At 36.6% G+C, this 19,961-nt stretch overlaps 1 protein-coding gene across 2 annotated transcripts; it reads right to left on the reverse strand.

The window, feature by feature from the left end:
* Positions 1-1,574: 1,574 nt before the first annotated feature.
* On the reverse strand, positions 1,575-19,157 carry LOC100068389 (glycine N-phenylacetyltransferase). Of its 2 annotated transcripts, none has more exons than XM_001498240.4 (6): positions 18,877-19,157; positions 13,229-13,323; positions 7,153-7,260; positions 5,566-5,692; positions 4,566-4,737; positions 1,575-2,868 (listed from the first exon to the last, which is right to left on the reverse strand). In XM_001498240.4, the coding sequence occupies exons 2-6, from the start codon at positions 13,304-13,306 to the stop codon at positions 2,460-2,462; spliced, it is 894 nt and encodes a 297-aa protein (XP_001498290.2). In that variant the 5' UTR covers positions 13,307-13,323; positions 18,877-19,157; the 3' UTR covers positions 1,575-2,459. The 2 variants fall into 2 exon arrangements, with proteins under 2 accessions (XP_001498290.2, XP_070084837.1); XM_070228736.1 differs by lacking the exon at positions 18,877-19,157 and adding an exon at positions 17,350-17,627.
* Between the last annotated feature and the right edge of the window lie 804 nt (positions 19,158-19,961).

Raw genomic sequence — 19,961 nt, forward strand, 5'->3', positions numbered from 1 at the left:
TCCTGCACACCAGGCGAGTATGAGACCAGCTGTATAAGAGCCAGTAGGAAAATACGTGGCACGTTCTCACCATAATCCTTCACCCCAGCACAGCACTTCATGGTTAGAAGGAAGCCCCCAACTCCTACATTGTCCCTGGGGAGAGAAGGAGAGGACTGGACCATACACCCAATGATCTGACTTTTCAGGAGCAGCCTGAGGGACTTCTCTTTTGTCCTGCCTGAGTCTGAGTGCTGAGAGGAAAGAGCCCCAGGTTGGGGACCACTAAGAACAAAGGTCATGATTTGAACTAGTGAGCATTCACTGGAAATAGCTTCCCTCCCCTGGCTTAAGGCAGAGTGAGCAGGCAAAAATTCTCAAATTCTAGCATTCCCCCCAAACAAAAAATAAAAAATGTTGGTAAGGATGTAGAGAAATTATAACCCTTTTTCACTATTGGAAGAAATGTAATATGGTGCAGCCACTATGAAAAACAGTAGGACAGTTCCTCAAAAAATTAAAAATAGAACTACTATATGATCCATCAGTCTCACTTCCGGGTATATGACCAAAGGAATTTAAATCAGAATCTTGAATAGCTATCTGCACTCCCAAGTTCATTGCAGAAATAGTCACAATGTCCAAGATGTGGAAAAACCTACATGCCCATTGACAGATGAACAGATAAAGAAAATGTGGTATATCCAAACAATAGAATATTATGCAGCCTTAAAAAAGAAGGAAATTCTGCAATATGCGGCAACATGAATGAAACTTGAAGACATTATGTTAAGTGAAATAAGCTAGTCACAGAAGGACCAATACTGCATGATTCCACTTATATGAGGTATCTGAAGAAATGATATTCATGGAAGCAGAAAGTGGAATGTGGGTTAACAGGAGCTAGGGAGAGGAAAAGATGATGAATTGCTTTTAAATGGGTATAAAATTTCTGCTATGCAAGATGAAAAAATTATAGAGATCTGTACAACATTGTGTTTACAGATAATACTATGTGAGACACTTAAATATTTGATAAGATCTCATATTATGTTTTTAGCCACAATAAAAATAAACAAAAATTTAAAAGGGGGGACAAAGAAGTCAGACGCAGAAAGATAAATTTCATCCAGAGAACAATGGTAAGAATTATGGTCAGCGTCTCTACCCAGAGTAGTCTTGTCTTTATACGAGTAATTCATGCTCATACTGCAACTTGGAACAATTTGATAACATGTCAAATGTTTTTTACCTTGCCAATTTAGAAAACAAGTCATATTTGGTATTTACCATTTTAATCTAGTTTACAGAATGTATAAATGTAATGTGATAAAATTCCGCAAATTAGATACACGTTTGTAGATTTTTTCCTGATTAACCTTAAATTTAAACTATTTTTGCTATATAGCCTTTAACAATTATTACAATTTTAGTTTTGCATGTATGTTGTTTCTGGATATCAAGATGTTAAATTGTCCTGCTATTGTGATATGACAAAGTACTTAAATTCTTTTGTTCTGCATTTCATGAACACACTCTAAATAAGGATAAATATGATGCTGCTGGAAAGAAGAATAAATGACACTACTAGAATAGTGGGTTGCATTTATTCTTTATTGATTATGGATATTTTCCTTACTAGTCATATGGATTAAAAGAAAATTGTAAACCAGTGAAATAAGTCAGATGAAGAAACACAAATACTGCATAGTATCACTTATATGTGGATTCTAAGAAAAACAAAAAAGTGGAACTCATAGAAACACAGAGTAGAATGGTGGTTTCCAGGGTTGGGATGTGGAGGAAATAGGGAGAGGTTGGTAAAAAGGTACAAACTTTCAGTTATAAGATGAGTAAGTGCTGAGGATGTAATGTATAGTATGATGACCATAGTTAATAATATTTATCACTGGAATTTCCTAAGAGTGTAGATCTTAAGCGTTCTCACACACACACACAAAGTAAGTATGTGAGGTGATGTATTAATTAACTTGGTTGTGGGATACTTTCACAATGTACACATATATCAAATCATCATGTTGTACACTTTAAGTAAATTATAGCTTTATTTGTCAATTATGCCTAAATAAATCTGGGGAGGGGGTGAAGGGAGGATAATGGAAAAAGAGAGGGAAAATTACACTATTCATAAGATAATATCATTTTGTCTCTAGATAAGTAGGTATCTCTAGCTCTTGGCAAAACTGACAAGATATGTCTATTGTCAACAATCCACGTGTGAGATAGGAATTCCAGGAAAAGCATTAGGGCAGATACAGCTGAATAAAGTCTCACTGAGATCCAAAAGTGTAGGAAACTGGACAAGACCAGAGTTCACTACAGGAATGTCTGGCCATGCCAGTTCTGCTGGACCCAAAGGGAAGTCTATGAGTGGTTTGCGAGCAGAGATTGTGGTGGCTCTGTTGACCATTCACACTGCTTTCCCAGAACCCAAATAACATGCACTGCTTTACTGCTAGTTACAATTTATTAGGCACACAATTCCACTGGTTCCAGTCACAGGGCATGGAGATATTATGCATATTGTGACTCATTTTCCGTATAATTTTGTTGGCTCTGTCTGTATGGTTATATACAGGGAAGCCAAGTTTGTCTAGAACCTGGGTATGGACACGCATGATATGGGAGATGAGACCCTGCCCCCGGTACTCAGGCACAGTGGCACCCATCCGCATCTCTCCTGTCTGGTCCACCAGAGACCAGGACACAGGGGTCCCCTCAGGCCCCAGCAGACATACGGTGGGGAAGTTCCGGATACAGCGCTCGATGAATCTCTGGCTCCTCTCATTGCCACCGAAATTCCAGAATTTATCCACCAAGGCAGCGTGGGTAATGTCCAGGGATGAGAGTTTAAACATCTCTTGGTTACTACAAGGCAAAAGAATAGCCTATGATGTCACACACACTGTGCAATATTATATTTGTTTTCCCAAATCTGTCTTCAGATCATGCAAATAAGGGCCCAGGTAAAGGTATAGAGTCTGCAGGCTGACTGCCTGGATTCAAAATCTGACTAGCTGTGCGATCTTAAGCAAGCAACATAATGTATGTCTGCCTCCAATTCTTCTTTATAAAATGGGATATTAGTAGCACCTCCGTCAAAGAAAGATTGAATATTATAAGAGCTATTGCATGATAAGTACATAGGACTTGTGCCACATAAACAATAAGAATTACCTAAAAATTAAGTGTTGTTCTTCTTGACGTTGGTAACTCTCCACTTAAGATGGAGGAATTTTAATCATCCCCATTTTACAGATAAAAATATAGGTAAACAGAAAATAAACGAGTTCCTAAAAGCACATGCTAGCAAGTTGTAAAGCCAGAGCTTTGAATCATGGAATTTTAGAACGTTGGCATCAGGGGGCAGTGACGTGGAGTGTAAACAGCACCCAAGTTACAGAACACTGAAGTCTGAAGGCTTCTGCAGTGGTGCAAAGGGGCTTTGGAAGGAGTCCTGGAAAGAGCTCACAATGTGGAACTAGAAGATCTAGACTCAACCCCAATTATGCCCTTAACCATCTATGTGACCTGAACAGGCTATTTCATCATCTGAGCCTGTTTTCTTTCAGGAACATGTGGATAATATCTCCTACCTTGTCTATCTCATGAGATGGACACAGAGTCAAATGAGATTCTAGATGTGGAGGTGCTTTTCTGGTTGCAGTGTGATCCAATGTGAATAAAGCTTTCCAGGCATATTAACACACAGTGGGCCGTGGGTTTGGGCATCTCTAGATCAAATCCCCACTATCAGTGTTCAGTTCTATTCACATTAGATTGGCTCTCAATGGGGGAAAAGATATAATTTGTTGAAATTCTCTCTGTTGGAAAACTTGTGCTCTGTGAAGTAAATTCATTAAGTGTGTATTTATCAAGCATTTACTATGAGTTTTGTTCTGGCCATTGAGGATCTATGAGTGAACAGCATAAAGAGGATCCCTGCATTAGTGGAGTTTAAAATATTGTAGGAGAGGATCAAACAACAAACAGGTTGATAAATATACAAATAAGCTGATTTCAGATAACAATAAGGGCAACGAAGAAAATAAAAATTGGTTTTTCTGATGAAGAATTACAAGAGGGGGTGGTTTTAGATGCTTTGAGAAGAATTCTCTAAGGAAGTGATACTTAAGCATATGATTGACAAGAAGGGACAAATATGTGAAGATCAGAGGGAAGGTCATTTTAGACAGACAAAGAGCAAATGCAATGACCCAAAGGAATGGGTGAGTGTATGAGATCAAGTTGCAGAAAAAAGGCCAGAGCTGTTGGTGGGAGTAAGAAAGAGGGGCAAGATGAAGCCCAAGAGGTGACGTGATGGGTGCCAGGTCTTATAGGACCTTGAAGGTCATCCATAAAGGAGTTTGGATTTTATTCAAGATGAGCTGAGAAACATGAAAGACTTTTAAGTGAGTGACTTGACATGATTTATGTTATATACTAAAAGGATCACCCTGGAAATGGACTTTAGGGAGGCAAGAGTGAATGTAAAGAGAAAAGTTGGGAAGCTACATCAGTAGTGAAAGCTGTGAGCCATGGAGAGCACCTTTGTTCAAACTCACATGGCCTTGGGGCTGATAGATTTAAGCGGTAAATTCTTTGTCTCTGGCAGGGAAGGGAGCAGTTTCCTTGCTGTCTCCGGCATCACATAGAGAATGCGTTGTGTTTGCTTGACCTTGACCAATTTAGTGCTTCCAAGATTCTGTATCACCTCATTCAGGCTGGACTGTGAACCTAGAGAAGGGTAAAGTTAGGAGAGAAGTAATTGCCCATTTAGATGCTACAATAAGCTTCCCAATGGAGGTAGGCAGAATTTGAAGTCAGGCAATGTTGCTTCTGGTGTGACCAATAACCATGTGACCATGGCCACGTCACTCTCTGAGCATGTTTTCTCTTATGCAAAACAGAGATAATACTAGAAATCCTGACTATATCAGTGTGAAACCAAAAGAGAAGTGATATTTAAAAAATAGTAGCCAACCTTGCATGTGCACACATTACATGCCCAGGTATTAGTCTAATACTATATTTAATTCTTACATTGACTCCATGTTGTAAGTACTTTTATTATCCTCATTTTTAATATATGAGGAAATTGAATAATAGATAAGTTACATCACTTGTACAAGATCACAAAGCAAGTAACAGGCAGAGCAAGGGTGCCACCTGAGGGAGTAACCACGGTAGTTATTCTCACGACCAGGGAGGTGCTCTATGGCACAAGGAGCTGTCATTCTCATTCTAGGAATGGAAGGCAAGAGAGGGGGCTCTGCTCTCACACCTAATCTTAAGGGATCCTGAATATGTCTGCAAAATATGTCAGAAATCTTCAGCTAACAGTTCCTTATATCAACCCTATAGTTTACAATGATTGAATTCTACGCCACTGAAGAGGTAGTGGCAGCTGATACAAGGAATGAACAAGGAATCAAGCTGAGTGTCTGAGGTTTGGTAAAAGGAAATAAACATTGTAAGGGAATGTGCTTGGGATGAAAAGTGATCCTGCTGGTGAAAACATGAGCAGTTCCAGCTGCCGGCTCACATTCCAGATCTCTTACTTACTTTGGATCTGCAAATGTTGTTTCCAATTGATGACATCTGATGTACCAAGGAATTCTTGACAGTTCTTGGGATGCTTAGAATAGATTTGGTAGGTGTTGGTATAGTGATCAAAGTCATCTGTCATCTCCTGTTTGGTTGGGCAACATGGAATAAATCAGATTGATTATATGCAGTGGTTGGGATATTTGTGTTTAGTATTTCATGACAGTGTACTATTTTACAAACTTAAATATTTATATTTTTCTTGGCCTACTGTCATTATTCCTGAATCATTTACATCATGAGAACAATTCAGGGATTTAATCAATTATTCAATTTGTGATTAAGAAAAACTTGCTGAACTAGATGTTTGTATGTTGCATTACAATTTCAAATCAACAAAAGGTGCACCAGTTTAGAAAGCGTTCTTCTGTAATTCTGTAACCCTCAGGAGAAAGAAAGAAAGTATTATTGTCAAAAGCAGGATTTCATTGCAAGAGTAAATCTTATTTTATTTCAAAGAGTCTCAGAACAAATGGATTCTGAATAAGACAATATTGAAACTGACACAGGTAACCTTGTATCAGAATTTTCACTTACGATAAAGCTATGCAAAACGAAGACACATGATGTCTTTGAAATGTAAAACACGATGAACTGTGGTTTAAAAAAAATTCACATTCCCAGCAAAATTGCCACACAAAATTTGTTCAAAAAGATCTTCTCAAAGTTAACAAATAACAGATGGGATTATCTGAAGATGAAGGAAGGAGCCAGAGAACAACTCAAGGGTAAAAGAGTTGGGGTGTTGCATAGGAAGGCATTCATCACTTAGCGTTAATGCCACTGACGATCTGTGTTTTTATTAAATCACATAAAGAAAGCAAATATTATTCCACTTTTAGATTTAAATAATTGATCTATCTTAACTTTTGTATTGTGTTTAGTTTGGTATTTTTAAAAAACCACTATACTTTTAAATTTTATTTGTAAATAATTTACATCAAAATGATACTATATGATTACATATTTTTACATGAGGGAATTTCTACTGTGATATTTTTCAATATGCGTATAATGTACTTATATTTGAAATGTATTAACCACTTAATTTGAGTGATTTTAGAAGTCTGGCACTGAAAATATATTCCCAAATACAGGCATTGTAATTTGTTCTTTATATTTTCCTGACATTCTTCATATTTGCCTTCACATACTTTTAGGTGCTGTTTTCTTTGCTTAGAATGCATCCTGTGTTCTTGTCAGTCTGTCAAAACCTATTAATCTTCAAAATCCAGCTTTGGTGAAATGTCTAACAGAAAGCCTATCTGATTCTCTCCCTGCACCCCCTGACATTTATAGATTTAATCACCTCTTGCCCAGCGTTACTTCTGCATCTTGTATGTCCTCGTATACTTTTGTAATTTTCATACCATGTTATAACTTATTTACTTTCCTCCAGGCTGAGAGTTTCTTAAGGACAGGGACCGTTCACCATCACTGTGATTCATTTCTGTATCCCCTGGGTCTACCACACTGCTGGGTACATGGTAGGCACACAGAAAATAAGAACAAAGAAGCATATTTATTCTTCGTCTGGCACCTTACCTGCTCCTGAGGGCGGATAACCACTGTATTAAAATCAGGCCACTTGTCCACCAGGGCCTTGAGCTTGAATGGGTTTCCCTGATTCATGTGGAAGACACTCCCATAAACCTGCAGCATCCAGAGAAAGTGAGAAAGTCAGTTTATTAGGAAGGGATGGCAAAGTGCCTGGTTTCATCAGAACAAGACATATTTCTATGAAATCAGGGTAAGTAACTGATAAGGCATCAAGTTCAAGCAGTCTTTGGGTTCTATCTTATTATTCCAAATATAAATGGATTTGGGGTCAAACCATGAGAATATTATATGATAATAGTTAAATAAACAGATAAATGAAATGAATAAATCAGAAATCATCCACGATTACATTGTAGAATTTAGGGTTATAATTTTCCAATTTATTTCATTTATTTACATATACACACAATTTTTAAACAATAAAATTGCCTAATATATATTAGTTTAACATCTATCCCCTCTCACACACACATACATGTACTACTCTATGGGCATATTTCCATGTCAATAAACCTACATAATCATTTTTAATGACTGCATAATATTCATTACATGGAAGTTTTGGAATTCGCTTTTCCTGTTTTCCATTGCTGGTCATTTCAGTTTTCTCTAACTTTTTAGTTTAAAGGTTTATTCTTCAAGGAACACTTATTTTACGTAAATCTTTGCAAATGTGTCTGTTATTACAAATTTTAGAAAGAGAATCTCTATGTCAAATGTCAACTTCTTTTAAAGATTTTTTTTTCTTACACATATCTCCAAATTACTTCTTGGAAAAGTTAAATGAGCTTCTGCCTATTTAATAAGTAGAGACAGAGCATAGTTTGGTGACTAAAGTCCGAGACAGAGAATAGTTTGGTGACCAAAGTCTGAGAATATCATACATTGGGCAATCTGTTTAAACTTTCCCACAAACATCTGTTCAAACATCAGTGCCCTCAAGAAGAACACTGAAGAGACTGATAAAGAGAGATCCTCCAAATTGGAAGGGGCCTGTGGTTGTGGGGAAAGAAAAAACAGCAATGCATACTTTGAGACCTAAGTGCAGTGGAAACATGATGCCTCAGCACATGGTATGAGAAGATACTAAAGACCAAAGACCAAGGGAATGATGGATACTTCAATGACCAGGGACTATACGCCACCCTGTGCTTCCCTATAGTTGCCATGAAATGTTTACGTCAGACTTACAGAGAAACAAACTGACTTTACTGAGTTTTTATGAAGTTATTAAATTTTCTGCCATCAGCAGGGACTCAATATAAAAATTAAATGCAGTTTTAGGAAAAAGAAAAAGGTTAAATTTTTTAAATATTGAGGTTTGGAACCAATGATATTCATATACACTAGATTAAAAATAATCTGCATGGAAAAATTTTTTCTATGCACATGGTAGCACCACTAAGCCAGACCATAGTGACCCAGGTAGCCACTACAAATTGAATGAATTAGAGTTGACATGTGAGATAAACCTATTCAGTGTCCGCTATTTAGAGAGATAGATGGGCAGTCCTTCAGGCCATGATACACAAATCTTTCTCTCACCTGAGACTTTAGTGAGTATTGAATGGGAATGATTTTTAGGTTATACCTTTGTAACAAGAGCCATTTATACAAATAGTCTAGATTTCTACCTATGCAAAGAACTATGTCATCAAAGATTCATCTGAGGGGAGAGGAGAACCATCTACTCATTAAAGATGAGGATCTAATATTGAAGGTTACTTTGCCTCACAATAGAGTTGGACTCAGGGTAGTACCAAGAGTTTTCTCTAAAAAGTTGGAATCCACTTAACACAAGAAGTGAAGAACGATTCAAACCCCAGAGATTCCCCCTATAGAACATAGAAGAACAAAATTTTAACCTGGAAAACTTTTCACAGCAGCCACTCAAGATAAAAATATCTCAGTCCACAGAGTATCTAACTGACTTACTTACCGTGCCCTCCTAAAAAAAGGAAAGGTCGTTAATTCATTGGATTCAAGGATTGCCAGTTGAAGACCAGTTGAAGTGTTAATACAGGCAACTGTTAGTGGATGCCTACCAAAATAGATGATTCTAGTTTCAGCATAGTTGATCTGGAGTCACTCTTTATGGTGGTAATTAAAGGGCAGAACAGGTAGGCACTAATCCACATCTAGTAAAGGAAAGTCTGATGATTTCCTTTTCCCCAAATGCATAGTCACCCTGGTAAAAAGGGGTAAGTCCCTTTGGAAAAGACTGGAAGAAAGATTAACAGGATACTTTTTGTTCTTTTGGTGAAGATTGGCCTTGAGCTGGGATCTGTTGCCAATCTTCCTCTTTTTGCTTGAGGAAGATTGTCCCTGAGCTAACACCTGTGATAATCTTCTTCTACTTTTTATATGCGGGAAAGCCACCACAACGTGGCTTGATGAGCAGTGTGTAGGTCCGTTTCTGGGATCTGGGCTCGTGAACCCCAGGCTGCCGAAGCAGAGTACACGAACTTAACCACTATGCCACCGGGCCAGCCACTGACAGGATACATTTTTGGCAGTGTGGTGAGTCCTTCCTCAAGTGTACCATCCTTCTCTTCATTCAAGGGGTTCTGGTTATGTAAACTGGCTCAAGTCTAGGAATTAAATGGGAGGTCGTGACTCTCTCTCTCTCTCTGTCTGTCTCTTTTTTTGGTGAGGAAGATTGGTCCTGAGTTACCATCTTTTGCCAATCTTCCTCTTTTTGCTTGAGGAAGATTGTCCCTGAGCTGACATCCATGCCAATCTCCCTCCATTTTGCATGTGGGGCGCCCCCACAGTGTGGCTTGATGAGCAGTGTGTAGGTCTGCAGCAAGGATCTGAATCCATAAACCCCAGGCTGCCAAAGCGAGTATGTGAACTTAACCGCTATGCCACCAGGCAGCCCCGTGACTCTCTATTTTTATGATTCAAGTTAGACTTTTGAGTTCATGTAAACTACATGGTGTAGTTCCTGATATTTAGTAAGTGTTCAAGAAATGTTGGCTATTAATTTTATCATTATCATTTTATTTAATCCTCCTAATAACTATGTGGGGTAATGATAACCCTGTTAAAGGTTGAGGACTTTCTACCAGAAGTATGTACTTTCCAGTTTTACTCATTCTACATGCAATAACACTGAGATTCAGAGATGTTTAATTTTTCAGTGTTATCCAGAAAACAGTGAACTTGTGGGGTCAGAGCAGTCTGACCCCAGACCCTGTCTCCCTTGACAGTTGCCCTACCCTACCTCAATCAGAAGGGTCAGTGACTCAGAGTTACACTAAGTGCCTGTGGCTTAGTCTACAAATGATCCCTTATACAACGTGTCAGAGCACCAGGAAAAGGAAGAAAAGGTAGACTATCATGTCATTCCTTCCAGATTTCCTATCAGTATGATAAGTATAATAGCTACATTAGATTATACATCACACTCATGCTTCTCTAAGAAGTCCAGATATGGGATTCATCAACAAAAGTAATGGCATTTATTTTAAAGGCAAGCTTTGTAAACAGAGTTTATACCTAAGGTTTTTTTTATTGTTGTTTTCTGTTTTATTTTTCCTTTTTGTGCCATTGTAAACAGTATTGATTTTTAATTTCTAATTCCAATTGTTCATTGCTAGTATATAGAAATACAATTGATTTTTCTATTTTGTATATTGACCTTGAATCCTACAACTTTGATAAACTTAGTTATTATATCTAGGATTTTTTTCCCCTTAGATTCCCTAGGATTTTTTACATTAGACAATCATCCCATCTGTGAATAGACACTACTTTATTTCTGTCTTTCCATTATACATTCCTTTTATTTGTATTCTTGCCTTATTGAACTGGCTAGGATATCCAGTACTATATTGAACAGGAGTGGTGACAATGAATATCTTGGCCTTGTTGACAAGCTTAGGGGGAATATTCTGTCTTTCACTATTTAGTATGACGTTAATTGTAGATTTTTCCTGTACACTTTTTATTAAGTTGAAGATGTCCTCTTCTATACCTAGTTTGCTGAGAGTGTTACTTTTATGAGAAATATTACATTTTGTCAAATATTTTTTCTGCATATATTAAGAGAAGATCATATGGCTTTTCTTCTTTGGTCTGTTGATATGGTGAATTACATTGATTGATTTTTGAATATTGGACGTGCCTTGCATTCTCAAGATAAATTCCCCTTCATTATGATGTATTACCCTTTTAATATATTGATGAATTTGACATGATAGTATTTTGTTGAGGGTTTTTGCTTCTATGTTCATCAGAGATATTGTTTTGTAGCCTTCTTATAATATCCATTTCTGGCTTTGTATCAGGGGAATTTTGGACTCTATTCTGCAAGAGTCTGCATAGAATTGGTATTATTTCTTCTTTATATGCATAGTAAAAATTGCCATTGAAGCCATCTGGGCATGGAGTTATCTTTGTTGGAAAGTTTTAAATTACAAAGTCAATTTCTCCAGTAGATATAGGACAATTTAGGTTGTATATTTCTTCTTAAGGGACCTTTGGTAATTTGCGCTTTTTTACAGAACATAAATTTTAAAATTTATGGGCACAGTGTTGATAATCATATGTCCTTATTATCCTAATAATGTTTATTGGGTTTGTAGTAATGTCCTCTATTTCATTCCTGATGTTGGTAATTTGTGTCTTCTCTCTTTATTTCTTGGTCAGTTTGGTTAGAAGTTTATCAACATTACGATCTTTTCAAAGAACCAGATTTTTAGATTCATTGATTTTCTTAATTGTTTTCCTTCCCTAAAATTCATTGGTTTCTGCTCTTATCTTTTATAATTTTCTTAATTCTGTTTGCTTTGGGGTTAATTTACTCTTCTTTTTCTAGTTTTTAAGGTGGAAACTTAAGCATTGATTTCAGACCTTTATTCTTTTTTATTATATACACTTAATGGTATATATTTGCCACTTATCACTGCTTTAGTTGCATCCCAAAACTTTTGATATGTTGTGCTTTTTATTTTCATTCCACTAAAATATTTTCTCATTTTCATTGTGATTTTAAGCATTGTTTATTTAGAAGTGTGTTGTATAATTTCTAAAATTTTGGGTATTTTCCAGATATCTTTCAGTCTAACTTTAATTCCATATTGTTCGATAACATATTTGGTATGATTTCACTTCTCTTAAAATTCTTAAAAATATGGTACATCTTGGTAAATGTTCCATGTGCACTTGAAAAAATATATATTCTGCTGTCGTTGAAGGAAGTATTCTATAAATGTCAATTAGTTCAAGTTGGTTCACAGTATTGTTCAGCTCTTCTATATACTTATAAGTTTTCTGCCTATTCTATAAATTACTGAGATAGGAGTGTTGAAGTCTTTATATCTTTGGGTTTATCTATTTCTTCTTTCTGTGCTATCAGTTTTACCTCAGTACTTTGAGCCTCTGTTGTTAGGTGTGTACATTTCAGCATTTCTTATGTCTTCTTGGTGAATCTATGCCTTTATCATAATGCAATGATACTCTTTATTTCTAATACTTTACTCCCTTTGCAACAAATGTAATTGCAAAAAACCTCTCTCTATGGTACAAGATCATTGGTCCACTTCTTAAACATAATTTCTATCTCATCCCAAATTAAACAAAATGCCTTTGGGGCTTGACAAAATAGAAGTTGACCTATTATTAATTTCAAAGAAGAATCATAATAGTTAACCTTTCATCAGGTGCTTGACTGCTTAGGAAAAATTAAACATTAATGTGTTAGTTTCAGTGAACTTTGCAATTCTGGAAAAACATCCAGTGTTGCATAACATAATTCTTGGAAGGGAACAAAAGAATGTTTTTGGGTCATCACACAGTGAAGATCATAGTGTTCAAATCATAGTCTTACCACTCACTATTGGTGTGATCTTGGTCAAGTCGTATAACTGAACCTCCATTTTATTTGTGGTTCCATCGATATAATGCACCTGCCTTGCAGCAAAGTGATGTAAACTAAATGAGATGCAAGATGAGCACCTGGCACAGAATAGGTGTTCAGCGAATGCTCATTCTCTTTGCCACCTCTTTTATAGGCAGTTGCTAGCCCTTTCTTTGCCTAAGAATGTTCCACTCTCACCTTTAAGGACTCAGGGAGGCTCTTCCTCAAGGATTTCTCAAGCATCTGCAGCACTTGTGGGCCTTGTAAGTGAAACATCTTGGCAGTTACCTTACCTAAAGAAATAATCAAGAAACATCAAGGAATGAGAAGTACTGGAAGACATACAAAGACACAGAACAGACACAATTAGCAGTTCTAGCTAACGGCCTAGCCTTCATCCCTGCCATTTCGTTGGTGCCCCATTCACTAAACTTCTCACTAACTTCAAGGAAGAATAAGACTGGCAGAAAGCACAAGTGCTTCGTTCTGAAATTATTTTTTAAACTTTAAAAAAACTCTCTTAAATTTTCATACCACTCAGAATTCAAATAATTAAAGATGGACTGATATTAACATGTATATATAATCTAAGCATGCATGAGTACCCTTTGAGATTAAATTTCCATCCATGACAAGGCTGACTGCCACTTAGAAGCTATACGACATTGAGCAAGTTACCTAACTCCTCTGTGCCTTGGTTTCTCATCTGTAAATGGCAATGACTATAGTAACTGAGCCATAGATTAGTCTTGACACTTAAATAAATCAATATATGTAAGGTGCTTGGGACAGTGCCTGGAACATAGTAAGCACTCAGTTAATTATTAATATTATTATTACTCTTTTTATTATTATCTTTTGCAGAAGCAACAGTTAACCCATACTTTCATCCAAAAAAGTCCATTGGGTAACTTTTCTTCTGCACAACAAATCGTTGTGAGGATTATTGGGGGTAATTCATGTAATCTGGCACGTGGTAGATAAGATAATGAATTTTAAGTCTTTAGCAGAGTGCCTGGCACAGAGTAGTACTCAATATGTGTAAGCCATTTTAATTATTGCTATCATTACAACATAAATAAAGCATATCTTTTCTTGATTCTAGAGCTCCTCCCAAAAAGAAAAAAGATTTTGCTATGAGCCCTTATACAGGGAACAAATAAATGATGTAGCACAATATTTTCCAAACTTGACTACATGCTAGAACCATCTGAAGAAAAATTTTAAATTATTTAATCCTGCCCCTGCTATATATTTTTTAGAAGGTCTTAAGGAAGTATGAGATCTAGAAATCTGTATCTTAAAAAAGCTCTCATTTATTATTGCTGTTCAGCTTATTTGAGTTATAATTTACATACAATAAAATTCACCAATTTTAAGTGGATACTTTGATGTGTTTTGAAATATATATATATATATATTAGTGTGACTAGCACAATAATAATGATATAGACAATCTGAATATCCCCAAAAGTTTACTTACATCCCTTTACAATCCATCTCCATCTCTTACTCTCAGCCCATAGCAATCATTAATCTGATTTCTGGCCTATGGCTTTTCCCTTGACAGAATGTCAAATAAAAGAAATTATTTAGTATGTAACTTTTTAAGACTATCTTCTTTTGCTAGCAAAATGCCTTGAGCTTAGTTCAAATTCTTGCATAATCAACAGTTCATTTCTTTTTATTGCTAAATACTATTCCATTGCTTGGATCTAGCAGGGTTTGTTCATCCAGTCACCCGTTGAAGTACATTTGGGTTGTTTCTAGATTTTTGTGGTTATGAATAAAGATTCTGTGAACATTCACGTACAAATCTTTGAAAATATGCTCTTATTCCACTTGGGTAAGTATGTAGAAATGCATTTGCACGGTCATATAGTAAGCATATGTTTGACTTCATAAGAAGCTGCCAAACTGTTTTCTCAAAGTGGCTGCACTCTTTTACACTCCCAAATCAGTGTATGAGAGCTCCACTTGCTCCACCTTCTCTCCAACAGTCCCCCAGCTGATTTTCTCATGCCACCATATTCAGGAATTGTTGATATAGTAGGTAAAATGTTCAACAACACTCTTCAAATCAGTAAAGCTGGAAGATTTTGAGAACTAATTCTCAAGGCAGGACAGAAAGTTGAGGCCAAAATGTATTTCAATAGATGCACTTCTCTGAGGGACTGACCACGTAAACTTTACCCAAGACCTGTTAACCTGTTCGGTTATATGGGGACAAAAACAGTCCCTTCACTTAACCTGAGTTCCCTTCATGATGTAAGGGGAGGACAATCTTGAGAAACACTAAGGTGTGATTGTATCTTTTTTTTCTTTTTTGCCAGCTTTGTTGAGGTATCATTAACATATAACACTGTGTAAGTCTAAGGTTTACAATATGATGATTTGATACATATATATATTACAAAATGATTGCCACAGAAAGGTTGTTTAACACTTCTATCACATCACATAATCACTCTTTTGTTGTTGTTGTGAGAACATTTAAGATCTACTCTCTTAGTAGCCTTCAAGTATATAATGCGGTATTCTTCATTATAGTGACCATGTTGTACATTAGGTCCCCAGAATTTATTTATCTTGTAACTGGAAGTTTGTACCATTTGACCAACATCTTTCCATTTCCTCCATCCCGAAGCCCCTGTTAACCACCATTCTACTCTCTGTTTCCATGAGTTCAGCCTTTTTAGATTGAACAGGTATGTGAGATCACACAGTATTTGTCCTTCTCTGTCTGACTTATTTCACTTAGCATAATGCCTTCAAGGTCCATTGATGTTGTCACAAATTGCAGGATTCCCTTTTTTCTCATGACTGAATAATGCTACATTGTATAGATATACCACAACTTCTATATCTATTCGTCTGTCTATGAACTCTTAGTTTGCTTCCACAACTTGGCTATTGTGAATAATGCTGCAAAGAACACGGGAGCACAGATATCTCTTCAAGATAGTGATTTCATTTCCTTCAGATAGATACCCAGAAGTGGAATTGCTGGATCATATAGTAGTTCTGTTTTTAATTTTTTGAGGAGTCCCCATTTGTTTTCCGTAGTGGCCACACCAATTTACGATCCCCCCAAAAGTGCATAAAAGTTTCCTTTTCTCTACACTCTCACCAACACTTGTTACCTCTTGTCTTCATGACAGCCTTTCTAGCAGGTGTGAGGTGATACCTCATTGTGGTTTTATTTCAAGTTCCAATTTCTATTAGATTTAAAATACATTCAATAGTATAATCAGAATAAACATAACACAGATAAGAGAAGATTTTTTTTAAAGGCATTAATATTTGTTGAAAATGTACATATGGCTGAATAATGTGGAAAAGCACTCTGACTTTTGCAACTTTTCTTTTTGCCTGCCAAGCATAATTTAACAAAAATCTAGTAGCCAAATAGTAATTCCCCATACTAAATACCTATATACACAATTTGAACAAACATGATGTATAAGATTCAAAATTTAAAACAAATTTTGTGTTTTACAATCAAGGTACAGTTTATTAGTTTTCTCTGCTGTCCTCTTCCATACTAGACAGAATATTTTTTTTCTTTAATTTTATTTATTTGTTTTTAATTGCAGTAACGTTGGATTATAACATTATACAGCTTTTGGATGTACATCATAATATATTTTGAATTCTGTGTAGATTACATCATATTCATCACCAAAAACTAATTATAGTCCATCCCCTCACATGTGAGCCTACCCATTTTGCCCTCCCCTCCTCCTTCCCCCAAGGTAACCGCCAATCCATTCTCCATTGCTGTGTGTTTGTTTGTCCTTGTTTATATCTTCCACTTATGAGTGAGATCATACGGTATTTGACTTTCTCCCTCTGACTTATTTCACTCAGCATAATATCCTCAAGGTCCATCCAGCATATTTTTTTAACTCAGTATCTGATTTAACACCTCTGGTCTGTCTTCATTTTATCTATGCCCTACTTCAAGACAGCTTTCAAAATCTAACTTTTACTACTCTGTCAAAGTCTTACTTAAATGTCAGTTTTTCCCCTATAGACTCTCCTACTCCCTCAATCCAAGCAGAACAAATCACTCTCTTTTCTGCACTCCCCTAGGATTATGTACATATTTCAGTTACAAAACTTGTTACAGCGAATTACAGTTTTTTAGCCTCTAGATTGTGAATCCTCTGGGCAGAGATTCAAGTTATTTATTCTTTTATTATCAATGTTTACCACACTCTTTGACAGCCAATAAGGACTCAGTAAATTTCTGTTTAATGATTGAATGTATGAAGTATTTATATCAACATAACCATCTATTTAGTCAATCCACTTACCAACAGCATAGACTCATTCGTTCATTCAACAGGTACCTATTGAAGGCTTGCTATGTGCTGTGCATGGGAATTTGTACCAGAGCCTTCTTTGAAAAAAGCCCCCGACCAAAATAGAGGGACCTCTGCTGTGTGTTGAAAGATCTCAGACAGTAGCAGTATAATATTTCTGAAGATTTATCTGACATTTTAGCTAGAGGTATCTCACAAAAAAGTTACATGAAAATAAGCAGCAAAACTGAGTCTGATGCCAGATCACTGGGGATTTATATTGATGTACTGCCAAGTACGTTTCGGACAACCTTCTGCACATGCGCGCGCACACACACACACACACACACACACACACAGGAAACACAACCATGATGCTCAATAAATGCAGTTGACAAAAACTGAGGAGACCCAAGGGAGCTTGCACATTTTGGTGGGTTGCCAGCATTGATAATGGGCAAATTCCTCTAAAGGGCAATTTGAAACCATTGACATAGTCATTCCAGTACTTGGAATTTATCCAAAGAACATAATTCAAAGGACATAATTCAAAAGAAAAATGCTCTGTGAAAAATTTTTTAAAGCAAAATTAACTTACTGGGAGGTACTGGATGCAATCCCAGTGTCTTTCTATAAAGATAACTTACAAAAGCAATGAACTTATTATTTTACTACTCTAAAACACATTACTGTGAAAGTTATGATATATATGTTGCTATATGGGAGTGTCTTGAACACGAAAAAGGTGGAAAATGGTAGTACAGATGAGATTTTTAAAATTACATTTCTTTTTCCTTTTTTTTGTGAGGAAGATTGTCACCAAGCTAACATCTGTGCCAATCTTCCTCTACTGTATGTGGGACTCTGCCACAGTGTGGTTTTGTGAGTGGTGCCAGGTCTGTGCTTAGGATCGGAACCCGTGAACCCCGGGACATGGAAGCAGAGTACACAAACTCAACCACTACACCACCCAGCTGGCCCTTACATTTCTTTTCATGGTTTTAAATTAACAATCTCATCTGTATTGTAGTCTTTGTACTAAAATCCACTTTGTCTCTTTGAAACTTTAAGCAGGGCACTTAATTTCCCTGGTCATCGTGTATCCAGAGAAAAATTGACTACCTTAGAATGTTACTAGAGCATTAAATAAGACAATACTTGCGTAGTCTACAAATTGTGTTATATAAATATCACCAGAGCAAGCACTTTCCTTCCCAAAGGCTATTGCATCTTCTGTTCCCCTTCTGCCAGTGGCAAGCTCCCAAATCTCTCCATATTTATTTATCAATTCAGTCAAAAGCCTGGCTTTATCCAGTCAAGAATTCCTCGCAGAACTAGAATATTGCTGTATACACAGTAGGTGCCTAACACAGGTTTCTCAAATAGAAGAGTTTCCTTTTCCCCTAGCATAATTCTTGACACAAATGAGCTGAGCAATTCATATCCACATCTAACAGTAGCATTTTGACTCATTCCACTTCAGCGGGGAAGCAAAAGGAGATGAGAGGTCCCAAAGCAATGATTCTCCTTTGTTCTCACCTGCAAAGCTGTCTTCTCATTCAGTCTCTGCAGAGATCCCCAGGCAAAGACAAGAATAGCAGACTTTTCTAGAAGATGAAATATACTGCCTGGGTATAGTGATCTTGAAGAGTGTACTTTGATGTGTTTTCCCCAAAAACTGCTGAGCCAAAGTTTTTAAGAGAACACATGCACCAACCTGTGAGAACTTCTGGCAACAGGGTGTGAGCTGGAGCCCCTCCCTTCGAGTCCTGTTTAGGGAGGTGGCTCTGTAATATTAAGAGATTGGCAGCATGTCCTCTGAGGCTTTTTTTCCAGAAGGCTGAACTTCTTTCTGGTTCCAAAGGTCCTGCCATTATTCAGCAACTTTGAGCTGAAAAATCAGCTGGTTAAGAACAAGGAGGTAGGTGGATTTGTATAAGAAATACCTCTTTCGTTCCTTCTCTGTTCACAAGTACCTGCAGCAGAAGCAAGAGACAGCTACTGTTCAGATATGATGTATAGAATCAGAGTTCTCTTCTTAACCATAAGCAGAGAAATTACTTATTTAGAAAGACAAAAGGGTTTGGGACCCTTCTGTTTTAGAATAAGCTCAGTGAACATCAAGCAAGATAAACAGAAAGAAAACCACACTCAGACACATCATAATTAAACTACTGAAAACCCAACATAAAGAGAAAAATCTTAAAAGCGGCCAGAGAAAAAAGATGTATTACACACAGGGAAATAAAAATACAAATAATGGCTGACTTTCAGAAGATATATAATAAGGTCTAGAAGATAATAGAATAACATGTTTTTAATGCTGAAAGAAAAATAACTCTCAACTCTCAATAAAATTCCCTATAGAACAAAATATCCTTTCAAAATGGAGGCAAAATATAAACGTTTTCAGATAAACAAGGCAGACTGCCCCACAAGGAAGAAAGTCCATAGGCTAACAGGAAATGAAATTCAGTGACATTTTTGGAACCACGGTTAGGAAGGGAAAGCATAAAAATATTAAATAGTTTAAAACTTATTTTTCTTTCTTTTCTTAAATTGTTTAAACACAATTGACTTTTTAGTTCAAACATAATAACTGTATACTACAGAGTCATAGCATA

The sequence above is a fragment of the Equus caballus genome, chromosome 12 (assembly GCF_041296265.1).
Source record: "Equus caballus isolate H_3958 breed thoroughbred chromosome 12, TB-T2T, whole genome shotgun sequence".
NCBI lineage: Eukaryota > Metazoa > Chordata > Mammalia > Perissodactyla > Equidae > Equus > Equus caballus.

Bases quoted from the DNA above. Each gene is read 5' to 3' on its own strand.
- LOC100068389 (XM_001498240.4), bottom strand. From the start codon at position 13,306: ATGTTTCACTTACAAGGCCCACAAGTGCTGCAGATGCTTGAGAAATCC. The intron at 5,693-7,152 runs GTAAGGTGCCAG...CCAACCAAACAG, and splicing joins TTATCCGCCCTCAGGAGCAG to GAGATGACAGATGACTTTGA. The intron at 4,738-5,565 runs GTAAGTAAGAGA...ACCCTTCTCTAG, and splicing joins ACAACATTTGCAGATCCAAA to GTTCACAGTCCAGCCTGAAT.